Below are 20,711 nucleotides of genomic sequence, written 5' to 3'. Positions count from 1 at the left end.
TGGAACTAGATGATCTTTAAGGTCCTTTCCAACCCAAACCATTCTGTGATTCTATGATTCATAGCCTGAATCCTTTTTATGACAGTGTGGCTAACAGGTGGGGGAAATGGTAGCAGTGTTGGTACAGTCTCTTTGCAACTAGAGTTGGTTCAACTCTTTGTGCCTTTCACTCCAGCAGTTCTGGATTGAGTAAGGCTAAAGCACTTGTGAAGGATGAGAGAGATCTGGATTTTCTGTCCTTGAAGGAATGAATCAGCTACTTAACTAGCTAATAATTGTTCTTTCCTGAGAGCAAGAAGAAGCCTGTTTTACTAATTTGGTAAGAATGATAATCTGGGAAAGGCAGACTTGAGATTTGAGGTGGTTTTTTAAGCATTTATTGGATGAAGTCGGTGGCGTTTTTTTCTAAGGATAGTTACCTAGTCTGATTACATGTATAGTGAGAGAAGGTTTTCCATATGTGGTTTTAATTTTTGTATTTATTGGGTTCTGTTTGGAATATGGCTTTTGTGTGTTTTTCCTCTAGGTATGAGGGAGACAGAAAAATTCATGGAGTTTGTTCTTCTTAATTCTGAATAAAAACAATCTTTAAAAAATGTTATCTTTGATTCTACAGATTTTATGGTTAGTGTTCTTTCTGAAGATGACAACATTATTAAAAATATCAATCCAGCACGGATTTCTATGAAAATGTGGGAAGCACACAGCAGTGGAACTAGGATACCAACTGATGTAAGTCATCAAAATGGGTTTTCAAAATGAGTATCAAAGTGTTGGCATAGGACAAAGATATTTGCAGTAAAAACTTTCCTTCATTTAGCTTGGGTCAATATCCTGTTCTAGATTTTAAATAACAAGTGTTACATATCAGTCATATTTATTTATCAATATCTGTCCTGTTACAAGTTGTGAGACTGTTCAAATGTCGACTGTACTAGACAAAAATACTACTGCTCTGCAGAAGCTACCTAATAAGGAGACTATTAAATGTTGCCACACTGAATTTTGCAAAGAAAAGACTCTGAGAATTAAGAATCTGAAGCTAGTGTCTAAATTATAGGTGATCTTGTCAAATTTTTGTATGCTAACAATACTGCAAATCATTAAGACTTGATAGCATATTACAAGTCAGGTACTTTCAGTATATTGCATTGAATTTTTTGTATCTTTCTTTTCAGGTTACAACATTCAGTTGTAGTAAAGTGAAGAATGATAAGGAAGATGGCTTCTTTTACTTCAGGTATAGCAGCATTGATTTTATAGATACGTATTTTGTACAGTAAGTTGCGTCTGTAGTTTGAAATAAAAACAAGGGGTTTAGGTTTTGATAATCATAGAATCTTTTAGGTTGGAAAAGACACTTAAGAACATCAAGTCCAACCGTTAACCAAACACTGCTAACTCCACCACTAAACCGTGTCCCTGAGCACCACATCTACGCATCTTTTGAATACCCCCAGGGATGGTGTCTCAACCACTTCCCTGGGCAACCCGTTCCAATGCCTGACAACCCTTACAGTGAAGTGATTTTTCCTAATATCCAATGTAAACCTCCCCTGGCACAACTTGAGGCCATTTCTTCTTGTCCCATCACTTGTGACCTGGGAGAACAGACCAACACCCACCTCTAAACAACCTCCTTTCAGGTAGTTGCATGGAGCGATAAGGTCTCCTCTCAGCCTCCTCTTCTCCAGACTGAACAACCAAGGATGAGTTGCATTTCTGTGACCTTGGTCATTCTGAGAAATTATTGGTTACATGTGTAGTTAAAACGTAAGAACTCCCTAAAACATTATCAAAACAAGGCACTCTGCATCATGTATTTGTACCTCCAGAAAAGAGAAGACTGGAATGAATGTCCCAGTGTGTTGTCATGCTAATAAATGTTCTCCTGTGAGAAAAGCACTACCGTGCTCGGTGTGATGTAAAGTAACCTATAGAGAATTGGATATGGAATTATGAAAATCTTGACATTAGTACTTGTAGTTTGCTGGTTGTCCACAAATGTCCAGAATTGAAACTCCCAACCTTAATGAAAAATTTGAAAGAACGGACCGTCGGTAGAGACCACCCATTAGCAGCCCTTGTATGAAAGTATGTATTACTCATTGCTGGTGTCTGTGGTATCACTGTCTACCACCTTGTTTCCCTCAAGTTTTCCTGTCCTTAGCACAGTCTCAGGTGGTTTTAATCTATTTAATGCCATCAGTAACATGGATGATATTATGCCGTCTTACAACTTTCATAACAAATGTGCACTTTCATCTTTTTCTGAAGCATATGTCTGGTTAGATGGTGTTCACCCATGAAATCCTTAACACATTATTTACAACTCAGTTTTTCAATGCGTCCTGACAAGGCAGATGTTACTTTATATCTTAACCTAGATAAAATGCAGAAAATAAGGTAGATTTTGGGGTTTTGTTTGGAGGGTTTTTTTTGATTGATTGGGGTTTTTTTAAGTTAAGCATTCCAGGGCATTTTGAATCTTACTCCTTCTCAAACAAAATAAGAAAAAAAGAAATTGCTTAGTGATATTAACAAAACAAATAAAATGCTGTATGTTGAAAACAGAAACCTCATTAACCAGTTCAAGAGTGCCACAAGTCATGTTGCCAGAGAAATGTCTGGATCCTGGTTAGAGACTACATCTTCTCAAAAGTTTCTAAGCATTCATAAGTCACTGCTACCCCTTGTTAAACACTGCAGCAGTCTTCTGAGTGCAGTTTGGCCTTCCTTGCTAGGGGAAGTTTTGTTTATGGCAGCAGAAGCACAGGCAACTGTCTTCCCTTCATGTTTTGGTGTTAGGGGTTCTTTGCTAGTAGTCTGCACTCTGGAACTCTGTAAAGTAGAATGAAAACTCTCTTCTCTCTCACTGTACTCCACTTTGGCCACTGGTCCAAGTTACCCAACTTTGTACAGTTTCCGAGTAAGAGAAGGAATTGGCTACTCAGATTTTATGTAAATTCAAGCTAAATGATTAAATTTGGAGAGTATTTGTTACTGCAGATCTAAACATCTCTATGCAGTTTCAGTAGCTTTATGAAAATTGATGGAATGGAAAGTGAAATGAGGTAGACCTGCAGATTTCTGAATACTAGAGCCACCACAGACTCTTGGTGGAGACATTCCTCATCCGAGCTTCCAGAAGCCTTATTCTAGTTCTCGAGAAATTTTCATGGTGTTTTGCTGATGGAGGAGTACTAAAATACATTATGCCTTTAGAGGGCTCTCTGGTTTGGAGAACTACTCAGCATTTGAATTGCTTGCATACTTACATGCTTGTTACTTTATTGACTTTCTTTTGCTTGTTCTTTGTTTTTGATTTACTTAGGGATAAAGTGATCCCAGAGAGAGTGGGCACTTACTGTATCCAGTTTAACTTTGCAATGGATAAGACAAATATTCTCAGCAGTGACCAGGTTTGAATCTATAATTAATTACATGTACCCAAGAGCATGTAATACAGAATTGTGTGCGAGAAATACTGTGACACTTTGTAGATTCATAATGCAAATACTTCCATGTTCAAGCTGTGCAAAAAAATTGTGGTTTTATTCTTGGTATTTACTTGTTTCAAACTTGGTTATCAAAATATGTTTTCATTAGCTTCAGAGCTAAGCTGAAATTTTGTGGAATAACAGCTGCATGATTTCCAACCTTAGTAGAACTGGTTTGTGGTCATGCTAATTTATTTCAAGATTGTCAGTAAATTTCACATGCATTTGTTTCAGTATTTTTTGAGCAACTGCAGTGAATTATATCAGTCTTAATTTCATTTTGCTTTATATTATTCTTCCTTCTTTTTCTAGATGATAGTTGAAGTTGTACCTAATGACCCTGTACGTTTGTTACCTGATTCTTTACCAGCTACTCCAGCAGTTTCCAATGTTCGAACTCTTACTAGCCGTACACTGGTCAAGGATTTATACCTCCACATAATGGTAACTATAATACAAAATCATAATTAGGGAAATACATGAGACTGCTAAAAACATGGTGACTTTTTCTGTAAGGCACTGGTGCTGTCTTTGCAGATTAACTTCACAAAAAAGATATAAATCGGTGATTTCCAGTGTATGACAGGTGCATCTTGTTTTATTTACATACTGATGACCAAAACTAACACATGTGATCCTTGCTGTCAAGCATCTCAGTTGAAACCCATTTCTTGTTGCCAGAGGAAAAAGTTATTTCAAGAATCGCTTCTAGTGGAAAAATACTTATATATACAGCAGATGTTTCTCTCCATGATTTATCTTCCAGGAAAGAGTTTCTCTTAGAAATTGTATATTACAAAAAATAATGTTTCCTGAACTTTGAACGTTCATGGGGATATAGGGAGATCACTTACCAGTTACTGCCATGGGCAAAACAGACTTGACTTGTGGGAAAATTAATTTAATTTATCGCCAGTTAAAATAGATTCTAGTAGAGGGAAACAAAGGCAAAAAAAAAATAAAGTGGCACCTTCCACCCCACGCTTTCCCAGGCTCAGCTTTCCTCCAGACTCCTCTATCCCTCCGCAGGAGGCACAGGGGGATGGGGGTCGTAGAGCTCCTCTCTGCCGCTCCTTCCTCCTCACAGTTTCCCTGCTCTAGACCATGGGTCCCTCTGTGGGCTGCAGTCCGTGAACTTCTCCAGCATGAGCCCTCTCCGCAGGCTGAAGTCCTTCAGGAAACATCAGCCTGCTGCAGTGTGGGGTCCTCCATGGTCTGCCATGTAGATATCTGCTCCACTGTGGTCCTTCATGGACTGCAGGGAAATACCTGCTCCACCATGAGCTTGCCATGGGCTGCAGGGGCATCTCTGCTGTGCCACCTGGAATGCCTTCCTTCTCTCACCTTGGTGTTCCTTCTGCTATTGCTCCTTTTCTCCTCTGCCTGTGCATTTTTGCCCTTTCTTAAATAAATTTTCCCAGAGGAACTGTCATTTTGGTTGAGGGGCCCAGCTGGGCTCTGCTGTGGGTCCATCAGAGCCAGCTGGCACCGACGTATCTGGCCTGGGGCAGCCCCGGCCTCTCTTCACAGAGGCTGCCCCGCAGCCCCACTACTTCCAGCATCTTGCCACATAAACCTAATGCAGTATATGAGTTGATCACTTAGTTCATGTTCCAAACTAACTTTTTTGTCTTTTTTACTCACAGGATGAGTACAACAATCACACTGGAATTGATCTAGTTGGCAGAGTAATAGCAAAAATTAAGAGCCCCAATGAAGATGATACAGAGATCCCACAGTTTCAGGGGAAAGTCAATGCAGTTGAGTTTCCATTTGTCAGAGGATCAGCTGAAATTGTAAGTGTGGCTGAAATACACAGTTGTCTCCATGAGCAATGGGTCTCATTGAGACCAGTTTCAAAGTTGATTTTACACCTCATCCTGGTTTGTGGAGGGTTAGCCTTCCCTTACTGATAAGTAGATAACATTTCTTCTCTCTTTGGTTGCTGATTTTCAGAAAACCTGAAGGAAAGACATTCTTTAAACTGGTTGTCCTTGCCAAGCGAGGGAAGTTTCCCAGTACATTCAAAAACTCGCTTAGTGTGGGACATACAGGGGGATCCAGGAAAAGTCTTTTCCTCATTTGAATTTCACCTGTAAATAACACTTAACCTAATTTGCAGTTAAACCATTAATATTAGTGGTATTTTACACTTTTATTTGTAATGCTGTCTGGCTGTAATATCTCAAGATCATTTAGCCTGACCTCTTCATATCTATGTAATTAAATTTTACCAGGTTCTCTTTACATTTTATCAAGCTAACTGGGCTTATATATACTCTTCAGAAAGGCATCCTATCCTCATTTGAAGAATTTAAGATAAAGCTACCACTTTTCTTTAAGCTTTCAGTCAGTCATTAGTGCTCTTGACTGTTAAAAATGCTTACCTGCTTTCAGTAACATGTAAAAGTCACAAGTTAAAATGTGCAAGTGCACAAAAAAGTGTTCAAAACACACCGGAAAAATCCCAGCTGAGTGTAGAGCCACACATTTGTTTGGAGTGGAATGGTCACGCTCTCTGTCTTGAAAGCCTACAGAGAACATCAGTCAACAGGACTAATTCACGTGGTGAAATAGATAAGTACATATAGTTTTGCTTTGTTTCGTTTTGAAGTTGCTGAAATATCATGTAAGAATTGCAGAGCAAAAGTATACCCCTACTTCATTTGGTTCCTCTGATTGTCACATGTTTTACCAGCTGGAAATTTATGGGAACCCTCAGTTAGAAGGTGTACTGAAGCAGGATCCAACATTTTAAAGAGGTTTTCTCAGTCACTTTTTCTAACTCGTCCATTGGAAGCAGCTTCCCAGCAGGCCAGCAGCAGTGTGTGTCAGGTGGAGGCAGACACTGCCTTAAGCAACAAATACAAAATCTCCCAGTACGTCTTGGGAATCACCACAGTAAAACTCCCATGAAATCACTAAAATCTACAAATCCTACACACAAGCTTATTCATGACATATTTTATTCAGTACGTCAGCCACGGTTATGGAACTGCATAGATGAAGCTTAATAGCACAGCATACGCCTTTCTCTGTCGGTAACAGTCAAGGGCAGAAACATCCCGTTAACGTGGGCAAACAGTTTTCACTGAGTCATCTGTCAAACTGGTCTGCTCTGATCCGTAAGGTGAAAAGTGACAAAATATGTCAGAAAAAAAAGCTAGAAAAATAAAACATATTGACTGGATAGAGGTATCAGATAAAATTAATATACTAATTGATTTGTGGTGCACTCTGAGTTTCTCTTGTTACCCAACCATATTTCAGGTGTAATAACTTAATTGTTTGTGAACACATTTTTCTTGGTCAGGTGGGATGGGATAAGTGCAGAAGTATAGGTAAGGGGTCAGCTGTAACCTCTGGTCTAATAAAATAGAGCTTTTCTCCACAAATCATGCATTTATACCCGTGATAGGAATTTCAGCAGATGTTTAAAACTTCATACTGTTGAAGGGAATAATAACCTCACAGAGTTGACTCTATGTTCAGGTAAAATTACTGGGCAATTTCTTGGGCTCCTCAGCGATGCAAAAATACCATTCTTTTTTATCTCCATGTACTGGTTAACCTGCTGCTGAGCCGGTGTGACTTTAATGCTCCAGTCGTGCTTCAGTGACTAAGCCACTGTGTGACAGTGACTGACCTGTGTAATGGGGGGCACTTGTTTGGAGGGCTTTTGTTTGGCTTATTTTGGATATTAGGTTTTTTTGTGAGCAGTTGCTTTCTCCTTACTGTGATCTAATGCAATCCTACTGCTTTTGACAGTAACTTGTGTTCCCTAGGCTTCTGTCGGGAGTAATTCCGTTTCAGCGAATCCCGTATCTCTTCCCCTCTTTGGGCAGGTTTCAGTTGCCTCGTTTATACCAAGTTCTCTGACTTTAGACAACTCTTAAACCTCTTGTGGAAAGGATTTATTGGTTGTGAGGCAGTGTACTTTTCATATGACTAGTAGTGGGGAGGGGACGTATTCATGTTTTTTCAAATATCTTGCAATTGTTGCATCTTGCTTATAAATATAATCATGTGCAATTAGCATCAAGGTAATGAAGCTGATAATCTGATGTTGTTTACCCTTAAACCAAGGTTTAGGAATACTAAACTTGTTTAATGAAGGAAAATGTTTTGATTTTTTTATTAGTGTAAATTTTCTAAGGAAAATATATTTCCACTACAGACTTCTCCTGATTAAAGATGTAGCTGCAATATTTTTTAAAGCCATGAAGACTATCTTTGAAGGTTATATATCTATCTCTTCTTTTAGGCTGCAACCAACTCTCTCTTGATTTGGCCAGTTGAGTAGCAATTTCTACATGTTAAAGGTGGAAACAGTATGAGTTTTATTAAAAGCATTATTCATTTTATGCATGATACCTTTTGCAAAGTAACAGCACATCTAGATATTACCTATACTAATTTTATTTCTGTTTACCATTCTTTATGGTTTTATAATATTTCCTGTGCTTGTAAAGAAAGGCCAAGGATTTAGTTTCTTTTCAATAAGCAATTGATAAGAAATGGGATGTTCGTGTTAGTGTTTGGATATCTATTGTTCATTCATTTGGGACCTGCTGCCTACTTCCATGGTAACAGCAGTAACTTTAGCTCAGCACTGGGAATAGCTTGTTTTTCTTTGTTTATGCATTTGGTCTTTCTTTTTAATGTTCCGTTTGCATTTGTTCACATGGTGAATGAAGTACATCCGAGGAAATCTTGCTTATGGGACAGTGCAGATGATACGTGTTTTGAGCATATGTGTCTTAACTAAAATATATAGCCAGAAATAATAAGACACTTTAAACAGGTAAAATTACAATCTTAATTGTTAAGTAATAAAATAGTTACTGCTAAATCTTTGTATTTTGCTTCTCTTTATTAGGTATTAAAGGCATTTCCAAGCAAATACTTAACTGTAGCAATACTATGTAGACATCACGTATTAGGTAACTTTCTTAGATTTAGTATTTGAAGAGTGTTTATTTTATTTTGTGTATTACCTCAGGTGTGAACATAAACTTATGTATGTTTGTTTTATCAGAATCTAGTGCTGGCTGAAAACAGTCCTGGAAGAGACAGCACTGAATACATTCTTGTCTTTGAGCCAGATCTACCAGCTTTGAAAAAGCCTCTAGAACCATACCATCTGTCATTTATGTTTTACAATGGTATGTTTCAATTACTCTAAAAAGCTTGCTTTTCTTTAAAACCAACTATTTTTAGGTTCACAATGCTTCTTCAGCACTGTGTAATAGCTTAATAGAATTTTGCTGATGTTTAAACCAACTTAGTATGTTACTGCATTTGCTTCTAAAACTGTATGTTTTTATTTCTGTAGACTTCAAGAAGCAGCAACAGATGGCAACACTTACAAAGGAGAGAGACCAGTTATCTCAGTCCATAGGTGTTTACAGAAGTTGGTTTGATACTACTAATCAGCTTGTAAACGAAATCAAATGTAAGTTCAATCAAATTTATAAATACATTTCCTGGGAATTAAACTGGTTTCCTTTTTTTTTTCTTTTTTTTCTTTTTGAGAATATAGGAAGGGCGAGAAAAATTGGTATTGAAAACATGAGATACAGTAATTAGACAGGAACGGAGGGAGTGTATCTTTGCATTAGCAGGGAAGCATCTAGTTACTTGGATGGACCTACCTATGAAGAGTCTTGATTTGAGATAGAATGTCTTCTGTCAGAACTGTCAAAAGGAGGAATAAAACATTGAAGTTGGCAGTCTGATTCTTCTTTTTTTTCCATGACTGCCTTGCATGTACATCTTTGCAATGGATATGTGAATGCTCATCCATCTGGAAATTCATCAGTTGCCTGAAAACTGTTTAGGGAATGAACTATAGATAATCCTCTTTCCAAAAGTTTGTCTTACATTTTTAAAATGTTACTTTTTCCCTTATATTTGACCCTATGTACATTATTCAAAACTCTGTGTAGCTATTCATTGTTTATCTCTCTGTTCTTCAGTAAATGTAATCCTTTATAAGGTCTGTAAAACAGCAGGGCAGTGTGAGGGCAGTTGCTTGTGGAAATGGGAGATAGGAAGCAAATGTTTTCTTTGCGTTTTTCTTTTTGTTTGGATCATCCTGTCTGTAGGAAGGTTTATTTTAATAGATACATTTTGATGTTTTTGTTATGTAATCACTATATGTAAATTAAGCATGCTGGAATTAGAGTATGGTGCTGTTTCTTGTAATTTTAGTACAGGTCTATGTTTCTGTTACTTGCTTACTGCATGTTTCCATTATAGATGCAAATTACCGAGTTCCAGTGTGAAAGGCAAAATGTTTTGCTTCGTATTTACAGATTTTTGCACATCTCTGGAGAGTTAGTTAGAGCACAACATTATGTTCTAACATTTCCAAATACAAACCTGTTTGAGTAGAGAATGGGAAGCAACTCACTCATTCAAAATTGCATCTGTCCAGATCTGAGAATTGAGGAAATAGTGTACAGATAATGATGTCCCAGATATAAGAGACAGAAGAGAGTGGTGCCAGCTACCTCTTTCCTCTCCCCTTTGCCATTTTGCCTGTTGGAGAACCATTTGGAAAGATAATTGAGGATGAAAACTAAAAAGAGCGTACAGTCTCGGACTGATGTAAAGACTAGCCCCATTGCTTCCTGAAGCTGAAAGAGGTGGCAGCTGCTGAAACTGCTCAGAAGCTGAACAAATCACAAGATCTCTGTGGACAATTTCTGCTGTTCTGTACTGAAATTGAGAAGTAGATACCATCAGCTGTGGGGAGCATAATTTTGAAAAGTTGTAAGAAATAATGTAAGAAATGGCCTGTTGCCTTCTAATATTTCCTTACTCTCAGTTGTTTTTTTGTTTCAGGTCAGGTTAAGGAAGCTGAAACAAGAGAAACTCATCTGAAGAATGAACTGAAGAAACACCGAATTGAAATACCACAGACAAACACAGTATGGCTTATTTCTTACTAAACTCAACAATGTCTTAAAAATAAATCTAATCTTCATATGAAATAGATATCATTGTATAACATTATTGAATCACACTGGTATGTACACAAGCAACCTGTTACCAAAACCCTGAAAGTTTAAACCATGAGGAAAATTTGTGGATCAATGCCAAATTTAAGCTTTTTCTTTTTTTTTTTTTTTTACTGTCCTGCTAGTGTGACTAAGAAACTGCTAGAGAAGTAAGAAAAACTTCTCTTTTATATCCTGATCTTGTTTTTGCCTTTCTGCTACAGTTACTCTGTAGTGTTACTGGTACTGCTGGTTTTAATAATGGGTTTTTGCAGGCTGATCAGTATACACTGGATGTATTCTGGCATAAGTAGAACAAAGGAAAACACTTCTCTGTAGAGAATTAGTAAATTTTATATGTTGCTGCCAAAGCTGATGTAAAAGTAAGTTTGAAAGATTCACGGCAGCGTACCCCATTGCTAATTGCCCATAAAGATTCAAATATATTTTAAAGAAGATTTTCAAGCCACTGACGTTTTGGAAAAAAAATAGGTACATTATCTGTTAACTGTAGATCAAAGAAAAACAAGTGTTACAGTCACGAATGACAAATCAGTAAAATTAAATTATACGCATTCTACAGTCATGGTACCCAAGTTCCCCCTGCTGGCTAAATCTTTCTGGCCTGGGCATAATCCCCTTCTAAAATGAGGGGGGGGTTGTACATCTGTGGTTGCCTTTTCCTACTGATTTACACTTTCTTCAGTTTTGGCTTTAATCAAGCTCTGTTAGCTCTTCACAAAAAGCTTCCTGAAAGTCTTTTAAAAAAGTAGTAGTAGTATGAAGGTTCAGAACCACAACTGCAGTGGCTCTCCCTTTGCTCTCCTCTGAGACTACATGCAGTGGTCCCCTGTGTATTAAGACTCTGCTTCAGATTATTGAATGGTTTTTTGTTAGGAACTTGCTTGACAAGCAACAGCAATTCAAGTAGTTCATTCTGCAGCTCGGCCCAATGATACGTGCGTGCTAACTTGAAATTTTAATTCTCAGCTTCAATATGTGGATTCTCTTATAAAACAAAAGATGTTGGATCAAAAAGGAGTAATGAAACAGCCAAGACGAACTTGTACGCTCCCAAACTATCCAAAAGGCAACCAGGACATTTTAGGCAAGGTGAGTTTTCGCTCAGAGAGCCTTCAAATAGGTTTTGTTGGTTCCAGGAAGTGATAGTGATGAAAAATTAGCCAACTGAAGGTGAAGTAATTTTCGAGGAGTATTAAAAAGAAGATAGTATTCTCAACCCATCAGATGACCAGCTCTTCACAGAGCCGTCAGCGGGGGAATGAAGTGTCTGATTGATGTTGCAGGATGGCTGTGATTGCTGTGAAAAGGGGAGGTGGTCTTGGCCTCTGTTGTGACTGTTCTAACTTCTTTGGTACAGATTGCGCATTTAGCACAAATTGAGGATAACGAAGCAGCGAAAGTTATCTCTTGGCATTTGGCAAGTGACATGGACTGCGTGGTCACACTGACTACTGAAGCCGCTCGTTCCATTTTCGATGAAACTCAAGGTCGACAGCAAGTGCTACCCCTTGATTCTATTTACAAGAAGACACTCCCTGATTGGAACAGGTAGAGAAAAAAAACAAGGAAATTTCTGCATTTGTATTACATACTTCAACTTCTTTTTGTCTGATTTCTACTTTAAACTTGTCTCCTATTAAAAATTTGAGGTATAAAATTTCTGGCTCCATAATTACAGCAACAGTAGTGTCACTTGAAATGTTGGCTGAAATTCTAGCTTTATGCCTTTAACTGTGCATTGTTCTTTATGCCGTAGGGTGTTTCTCTTAAAAAGAGAAGACAATCTGCCATGGTGTTTTCTTCGTTTTTACATGTTTTCAAGAGCAGGAACTTCTTTAAAAATAATTCTATTAAATTCTAATAAATCAAATTCTAACTTTTTTTAGAATTCGGTTCTAGAGTACATGTTTTAAAATTATCTGTAGTAATACAAATTCATTCTGCTGTTTTGATTTCCTGGAAGACAAAGCAAAATACATTGGTAGTGTGCCTGAAAATAATTTGCTTATGAAGAGGACTACTGATATCATAAAGAATGCTTTTTGAAAATATCTGATGTGCAGGTGTATTTATAAGCTCCAATCTCTCATTTTTTATAAAACAGTGTATTAAAACTTGTCTCTAAACTTAGCCATATGCATTTGTTGGATATATGTCCCATTACAAATTTGTGTTTCACCAAAGCACCTTGAATATAAACGGTATTTCGGATAATGTTGGAATAGTTTAGTACCTAATGTGGAAGTGTTAAGATGCATTCAGTTTGGTTGGAGATTTCTGACTAGATTGTCAGAAACAGTAATGAAATAAGGATAAATTACTTCTTTCTCCTCTTTTCCTGTCCCTCACTCTCCTTTTTCTTTAACTAGGCCTTTACCTCACTTAAGAAATGGAAAAGTCTTCTTCAAACCTATTGGAAATCCCATGTTTGCCAGAGATCTGTTAACATTTCCAGATAATGTAGAGCATTGTCAAACAGGTGAATGATATTAAAGAAATTGTTCTTAATTTCTTTCTTTCTAATAAATGAATACAGAAACATCACAAATCATAACCCATTCAGTAATCTTCACTGGGATGTCTGCATGTACCGGTGCACATTCCTCATGAGGTCTGCTGGTAAAGAGAGAGTGACAGCAGCGTTAAGCTCTTGCAAACAACAGTTGTGAAAATTTCAGAAGTGACCACTGTCTTCTGCTTTAACTATAGATGTTTCTTTGTGTCTCTCATTAGCAAATAGGTGGTTACTTTCCTGGGGGAATTTAAAAACCACGGTGCTTGACATATCACACACAAGACTACGACAAGTTAGACTTTGTATAGAACAGTCTTTTATTAGCAGATGAAAGGTCTTAAAATCAGTTGGATCATCAGCCTGGGAATGATGGTTTTCTTTGCTTTGATAACCCATTGAGTTTTAACAAACATATGGAGAAAGTTATCATTTATGTAATTTCTTAAAACTTGGGATTTTATTATGTGTGTCTTCATAAATGTAAATGTAAGATATCAAGAGAGTACTTTGGAAAATACAGTTAGTTATGCCATAAGGCAGTTAAACATACTAAATTGTTTTCTTTATTAACGCAATCTTCTGTTTTCATTAAAGAATATTTATCTTAATCTCAGAAGAAAATTTCATTGAGAGAAGTTCATCCACATGCTATTTCCCTTGCACTTATATGAAAAGCTGTAATAATGATGCTTCAGAATTGATTTTTTCAAAACTCAAGTTGTTTTGTTGCAGAGAGTTTTCATGCTTCAAAACATTACATTTTTCAGTGTTTGGGATGCTCTTGGGCGACACTATCATCATAGACAACTTGGATGCTGCCAACCATTACAGAAAAGAGGTATGTTTCAATTATTCTTGATATTTTTTTAAAACAAGTATTTTGCATAGCTACATATTTAATACATAATAAAATTAGAATAACTGCAAAGTTTGATACTGCATTAGCTGTAAGTGTCCTTATTGGTCTGTAACTCTCAATGCACTTAACAGTGAATGAAATCTTTATGGTTGGCACTGACGAAATTACCTCCATTCAACAAATTCCATTCTGTGAGTGTTGCCATGAAGCATGGGACCATGTTTTTAAAGATAAACATGCTTAGTTTTGCTGTTAGTGCTAAATGCAAATTCTTCAGTACTTTCCTAGTCCCTGTATGTATAATAAAACACAGGAGTCTGAGGCACATGGTGAAATTCCAGATCCACTAAAATCCTGATGTGAAGCTTACTAGACCTTTTTCTGACCCATTTCATTTAGGTTTAATGGGACACATCTTAGCAGGCAAGAGTCTCTGAAGAAGTCCTGACTCTGGGCACTTTCTGTTTCAGCTTATGAGTTTGCTAGACCTGAAACAATGATTTAGCATAGGAATGTAGAACTGCACTGATTAAACATTAAACTCTTGGGACTGGATATTCTTTTTGTGGGTTTTTTTCCTCTCCAGAGGTGTAAGAAATTGTACCGCAGGGTTGCTCTTCAGAGAACAAGTTAACAAGGAACCTCTGGTGGCATCTAAAATTGGTTGCCTGTTTTGTTCTTTCACAGTCAGTGCAGTGCAAGTTTCCTGCTCTGGGCTCTGGGCCTGACCAGTTCTTTTCCTCTGTGATTCCATTCCCTCTGTATTGACTACTGCTAGCTGGTATCCTGGGAACGAGGACTGTCTTGAATCATGGAAGGGTTTCGGTTGGAAGGGACCTTAAAGATCATCTAGCTCCAACCCCCCTGCCATGGGCAGGGACATCTTTAAATAGTTCCGAAGAGTGTCTCAGAAATACAGATACAGTCATAGTAAAAACCAGATGATTAACATTGTAATTTTCATCATGTGTTACAACCATCTCACTGTCCATCAAGTGAACAGATAGCTGCCTTTTTTTCAGCTGTGACAGGACAATCAGATCTCAGTTGTTAATCAGTGTCAGGAGACTGACCATCTCTCTCTGTGCAGAAAAATGAGTTTGTATATGTGGTCATTTCTCAGTGAGGTCTGGGTCATTTCCTTTGGTTAGTCTGTCACCTCACTTGTTTCAGTAACCCACCACAGATAAATTCCATCAACCATATGGAGGTTTTATTGAATATGTTGTAAGAAAGAAATCCCTTGGAATTTAGATGCTTTAAATCTTTGGGGGGGGGGGGGAAGCCATCTTCATCAAACAATTGAATGAGTGTTCACATTTTTTATCAACACTAATGTTCATTGCCATTGCTTCATAGGAAGTAGCTTTTTCCCAGAATAGATCTAAATTCTGCGTTCAGAGTTCCGTTAAAATCTGAGAAAAAAAAAATATCTAGTCTTTGTAATTATCAACAGTACTTAATTTTGATACATGCATTCTATTACTTGAAAGCAAAAGTCATGAAATGTGGTTTCATAAAATAGGTTCTCATTGGAGAACAAGCTGCATCGTAGATGAAAGACACAAAGCTTCACAGCAGCACTGCTGAACACTTGTATTTTTCCGTGGAGTTACTAATTCAGTATCACTTTTTCTACCTGTGTAGGTTGTAAAAATTACACATTGCCCTACTTTGCTGACTAGGGAAGGAGACAGGATTCGCAGCAATGGAAAATTTGGTGGCCTTCAGAATAAAGCCCCTCCAATGGACAAACTCAGAGGAATGGTGTTTGGAGCACCCATGCCAAAACTTTACTCTGCTTTCTCTGGACAGATAGGTGGGTTAATGAAGTCATGAAAACACAGAACTTCCAAAATTCAGTTGCTTGCCTATGTTTGTTTTCTCCTGTGTAATATAAAAAGGAAAACTTTGATTTAGCCTGAAGTTATTTTAAGAAACGTGACCTGTAGAATCATAGGTTGGAAAAGACCTTTAAGGTCATCAAGTCCAACCGTTAACCCACCACTGCACCGTGTCCTATTTATGAATTTCCCTTTTGCTAGCAGCTTATAGCTATTCAGTTTAGTGAAAGAAAAAATAATAATCATGATATATTCTCGTTTTTTCTTAGTCTTATTAAAGAAAGAGTACAGGCAGTGGTAATCATTCAAACAGCAAGCATGAGAAGCTTGAGCTGTTGAATTGCTGAAAAACTGAAGTTTCAGATCTTGCTACTCCAGAAACACCATGCATCAATTAGAATTTCTTACTGTGCAACTGAGCTCTATGAAGCAGCGGTAGAAAAATTCCTGTTCTCATTAGTCATGTACAACATCCTCTACATTATTTCCCAAACAAGAAGATACCTTATATTTCCTGTGGTATCACTTCCATTTCATTATGTGCTTGGATTCTTCCTTTGAGAATAAAGGTTATAAATGAAGTGAAAAGTTGGCGACTTTTGACATGTAACAGTTGACCTGATGTATTTGTAAAACATTGAAAAATCTTGTTCACAAGTAGGGTTGTTCTTAAATACTTAATTTTCAAAAGAAAGGGCCTGGAGTTTTCCATTACAGTATTCCTAGGAATGCGCAACAGAGAAGGGTGGGGGCAGAATGAGAGAGAAGGCAACACATGTGCCTATTGAAGTAGCCTTATATATGGGCAAACTTCTTAACATTGACCACTTGAGGGAGAAAAAAGATTAAAAAGATCTTTCCTAGGCATTTCAGTAAAAATTTTATTACGTGTAGGAAAAACATAGGAAGCATTTCAGCTACAGACTGAAATATGCTGGTTTTAGCACACTTTATATTTGTCTATCAACACATTTTCAGTTGCTGAACTCAGTTATTACCCAACGTGAATTAAATTATAATTGTCAATAATTTAGTACAGGAACATGTTTTAATTTCACTTGGGTAGTTACTAGACACTGAAAGGAAAGTAATAATGAAAATCCATCTAAAGGACAGCACCTCATTACACAAGATTTGTTTCAAACTGAATTTTAGCCTTAACGTTAGTTACTTAACCTGTGATTAGACTGACACGGTACTTCTGAAACAGACCGTACTAAGAACTTAGAGTGCCTGTTGTCAGTCTGCGGTGACTATCCATGTGAACGCTTTCACCCTGTGGCAAATATAAGATAATTTGGTGTTCGGGTAAGCTTCGTGCAACCTGTCTCCTGTTCACCACAAAGTAAAATGAATGAGCCTGGGCTAACGTGCTTGAACCCTTTCTTTATTACTTGACATATTTGTTGAATACCTGGACAAAAACAAATTCTTCATCTTGCATGTTAAAAGAGGAACGGAGTTGGTCAGCAAAATACGCCCTTGTTTACCTGTGCCTGCCTGCTGCTGTCTCCCTGTTTAAGTTTCCAGAGGAGGGACAAAGTGAAACTCAGTAAATGTTCCCTTGTTCCACAAGGTGGACTAGAATTCAAGTCAGCAACACGAGCTTCAGCTTCGGAATGCTGAAAGCAAAGCCTACTACAAGCACCCTTAATGGCATCAAAGGTAGAGAATTCCGTTTGGGGCACACAACTGACAAGATCTGTAAAGAAATACCTGTTTGCCACGTCGTTTTCAGAGTTCCCTGGTACTTTACTGTGCTCTAAAATACAGGCTCAAAAAGAGGAATCAGTCTGTCTTTACAGTCCTTTTAAGAACAGCCACTGGTCCGCTCCAGGTTTGGGTGGGTTTCTTTAGGTAGTGTTTTTGAAAGATGTTTTCTTATGGATCTTATACATTGTCTGGGTTGTATTTAGTAGCCTTCTAACTCAAAGTTCCCACTTACTTACTGGTTTGGGTTTTATTGTTTTATTCTTGAATTAGATCTTCTTCAGCAGTACCGTGCAGCAGTGTTGAAACTCGATAAAGTGAATAAGGACCTTGATTTACATTTGCAGTCACTTAACACTCCAGAAATGCAAAAGAAAAAGCAGGAACTTGCCGAACAAGAGAAAAATCTCAAGCTAATAGAACAAAAACTGGGTAGGTTATTGTGTTATAATTTTGGTGTCCTAAAGGAGGGGGATCTGTTAAGTGCATCCAGATGTATTCTACTCTTACAAAGTAACAAATTCCAACTGTGAAGGGAAATTGATAAAATTAAGAACTTAGAGATGTCTCATTTTACGGAAAGACTAGAAAAACTGTATGTGGTATGATGCTGTGGTTATTGCCTAGACCAGCACTGCCCTGTAATGTGTTCAAACAATAAAAACATGGTCACTTAATGTCTTCTGAATATGAAACTGTGAGCTCACTAATATGAGGTTATATAACTGTTCGTCTGGCTGCCCCAGTGGCAGAGAACATTGACATTCTTTTTGAAATGACTGCATAGTAAAGACCTGAATTGCTTTTGCTAAGGAAACGCAATCAAAACATTGTACTGCAACAAGTAACACCCCTGATTCTGCAAGGAAAGTGTTTCTTTTCTTAGGCAGAAGTCGGTTTTATGTCAATATCAACTCATTTATGATATTTTAAAATATATTTAAAGAGAAATAACATTTACTCTGTGACAGCTATAAATAAAGCAAATATTTTAGCTTACCTTTTCCCTTACCAAAGTCATCTTTGAACTCAGTTTCAGACATAAAGTGACTGTAAAATGTATGGGATGTTTAAAGCCTTGCTTCAGAGATTTGACACTACTGTTACAGGACCCTTTCATAACCAATAGGATTAATGTTTTTTTTAAATTTATTCTTACTTGCAATTTTTTCATAGGTATGACTCCATCACATAAAGGCACAGAATCATTACTTCAGCCTGTAGTGTTAGATATGTCTGACTCCCCTATCCCTCCCAAAAGAATGCGAAGAGAAACAGTAAAAAAAATGTACAGGTGAGTCCGTTCTGACTGTGGTCGTTACTGTCACATATCCTGAATTCAAAGCAAAAACTAGTCTGTTTGCTTTGCATGGGAGACTTTTTTTGTAATCATTATTTGTATAAGATAACCAGCAATAAGTAGAGTTTGTGTAAGGCTGATTCTCAAGGTAATTTTTATTTCCTTTAAAGTTTCTGCTGTTACTTAAGCTTTCTATGAAGATTTGCCTCCTGATTCTAGTTCCGTTTCTCTTTATGAAATGATTGGCATCTTTGTGTGTTCACATTCCCCCTATTTTCTGGTATATTCAATTTTGTTACACCCCAGAAGTATTTAAGATGGCGAGATCTGCGAACAGTACTGTACAGATGAACAGAGAAAGAATTATCCTTACAGAACTCTTTCTAAGTAACTGTCTGAAGTGAGCTGGTGGCAAAGTATTTAACACAGTTCCCTCTTTACTTGTGTATCTACTTGTACATTGCTTCTGTGGCTAATGAAATCTGTAAGCCTGTATCTTTAAAATGACATGGAACTGACTTGCCATTTCTCATGTCCCTTCTTATGACTGGTTGAACTTGATGATCTTAAAGGTCTTTTCCAACCTAAAAGATTGTATGATTCTGTGACTGCATCATTGGCTTTGGTGAATTGTGGTCATCTCTTTGACATTATTTAAATTTTACTCAGCTGTGTTCTGTAAGTCTCAGAATTTCTGAGTTTTCACTGTATTACTATGTGTCTGTTATTTGTATTTGTTATTATTTTATTTTTTGTACCCACATGTTGATTATCATTGGCTTTGGTGAATTGTGGTCATCTCTTTGACATTATTTAAATTTTACTCAGCTGTGTTCTGTAAGTCTCAGAATTTCTGAGTTTTCACTGTATTACTATGTGTCTGTTATTTGTATTTGTTATGTGGGTACAAAAAATAAAATAATGTTGATTTAGCAACCTGGTCTAGTGGAGGGTTCAAACTCCTATGGCAGTGGGGTTGAACTAGATCATCTTTAAGGTCCCTTCCAACCCAAACCATTCTACAAATTCTCTGTAGAGAATTTAAGTGGTTATGAATTTAAATATCTAATGTAACCTGATGCTATTCCTGATTTTAACAAAACAATTACAGGAATAAGAAGCTGTGCACATATATGGGGTTTATAATGTTTATGCTAGTGAGAGCTCTGTGCTTTTGCATCAGTTATCTCAAATATATATGTATATAAAAATTTAAAAACATATCTACATAATAAATAGAAATAGGAAAAAAAGGGCTTGGTTTATAAGCTACTGTGCTTATGGTTTTGTTTAGCTCAGAAGACTGGATGTCCTCCCCCACAAAGAAGCAGCAGCAACAGCAGTCACTGCAAATATCCACTTCAGAACTTAATGGAACTCCACGAAAGAGAAAGGCATAGACTGATGAGACTTGCTGGAAATAGCTATGTACTGAAAATGTGAATACGTTCAGTTAAAGAAGATATTCATGTTGTATTACCCATTATTATGAAGACTTTTATACTGATAGAAGATACAGATGTATTTCAGTTAGTAGTAAGAGAAATTTAAGTATTTAACATTGATAGCCTAATTTTTTTATAGTTAATTTTCATTTCTAAAAGCTTTCGGAGTTTTTATGTTCATGTGTAGAAATGTTTAAAATTTATCCTTTTTTATTTATGGGAAAAATCAATCTTTTCAATAAAACTGCTTCAATATAATAGATTGTGATAATTAAGTCAACAGATTTTCTAAATGAGATTTTAATTTAGAAAAGCATCCCTGACTGTCTTGGGGAAAAGAACCTTCTGGACTGCTCTTTTTGGATGGATGAGGTGTCAAGGTAATACCCGCTTAAAAGGGAGGGTTCGAGCAGCGATACAGTGAGATCTAACCACAGGCGTTTGTATAGTGTCTCAGACAGTTAACAACAAGCCTGTGTCCAAGGTGTTGACATGGGAATTCAGAACTCC

At 37.1% G+C, this 20,711-nt stretch overlaps 1 protein-coding gene across 1 annotated transcript in view; it reads left to right on the top strand.

Annotated features, from left to right (window-relative positions):
• Positions 1-20,459, top strand: part of SMCHD1 (structural maintenance of chromosomes flexible hinge domain containing 1) — a 64,595-nt gene extending 44,136 nt beyond the window's left edge. Inside the window, exons 31-46 of the mRNA XM_010151270.1 lie at positions 617-732; positions 1,179-1,240; positions 3,335-3,422; positions 3,813-3,944; positions 5,147-5,296; positions 8,539-8,665; positions 8,836-8,955; positions 10,350-10,435; positions 11,495-11,617; positions 11,886-12,076; positions 12,898-13,007; positions 13,811-13,881; positions 15,550-15,721; positions 17,730-17,888; positions 18,633-18,750; positions 20,051-20,459. Coding sequence (XP_010149572.1) covers positions 617-732; positions 1,179-1,240; positions 3,335-3,422; positions 3,813-3,944; positions 5,147-5,296; positions 8,539-8,665; positions 8,836-8,955; positions 10,350-10,435; positions 11,495-11,617; positions 11,886-12,076; positions 12,898-13,007; positions 13,811-13,881; positions 15,550-15,721; positions 17,730-17,888; positions 18,633-18,750; positions 20,051-20,156 — 1,931 coding nt within the window. The 3' untranslated portion in view covers positions 20,157-20,459. The remainder of the gene's footprint in view (positions 1-616; positions 733-1,178; positions 1,241-3,334; positions 3,423-3,812; positions 3,945-5,146; positions 5,297-8,538; positions 8,666-8,835; positions 8,956-10,349; positions 10,436-11,494; positions 11,618-11,885; positions 12,077-12,897; positions 13,008-13,810; positions 13,882-15,549; positions 15,722-17,729; positions 17,889-18,632; positions 18,751-20,050) is intronic.
• Positions 20,460-20,711: the final 252 nt, after the last annotated feature.

Source organism: Eurypyga helias, unplaced genomic scaffold (assembly GCF_000690775.1).
Source record: "Eurypyga helias isolate BGI_N326 unplaced genomic scaffold, ASM69077v1 scaffold1850, whole genome shotgun sequence".
NCBI classification, from domain to species: Eukaryota; Metazoa; Chordata; class Aves; order Eurypygiformes; family Eurypygidae; genus Eurypyga; species Eurypyga helias.
The sequence above is the reverse complement of the archived record's forward strand: the minus strand, read 5'-3'. Positions and strand labels throughout refer to the sequence as shown.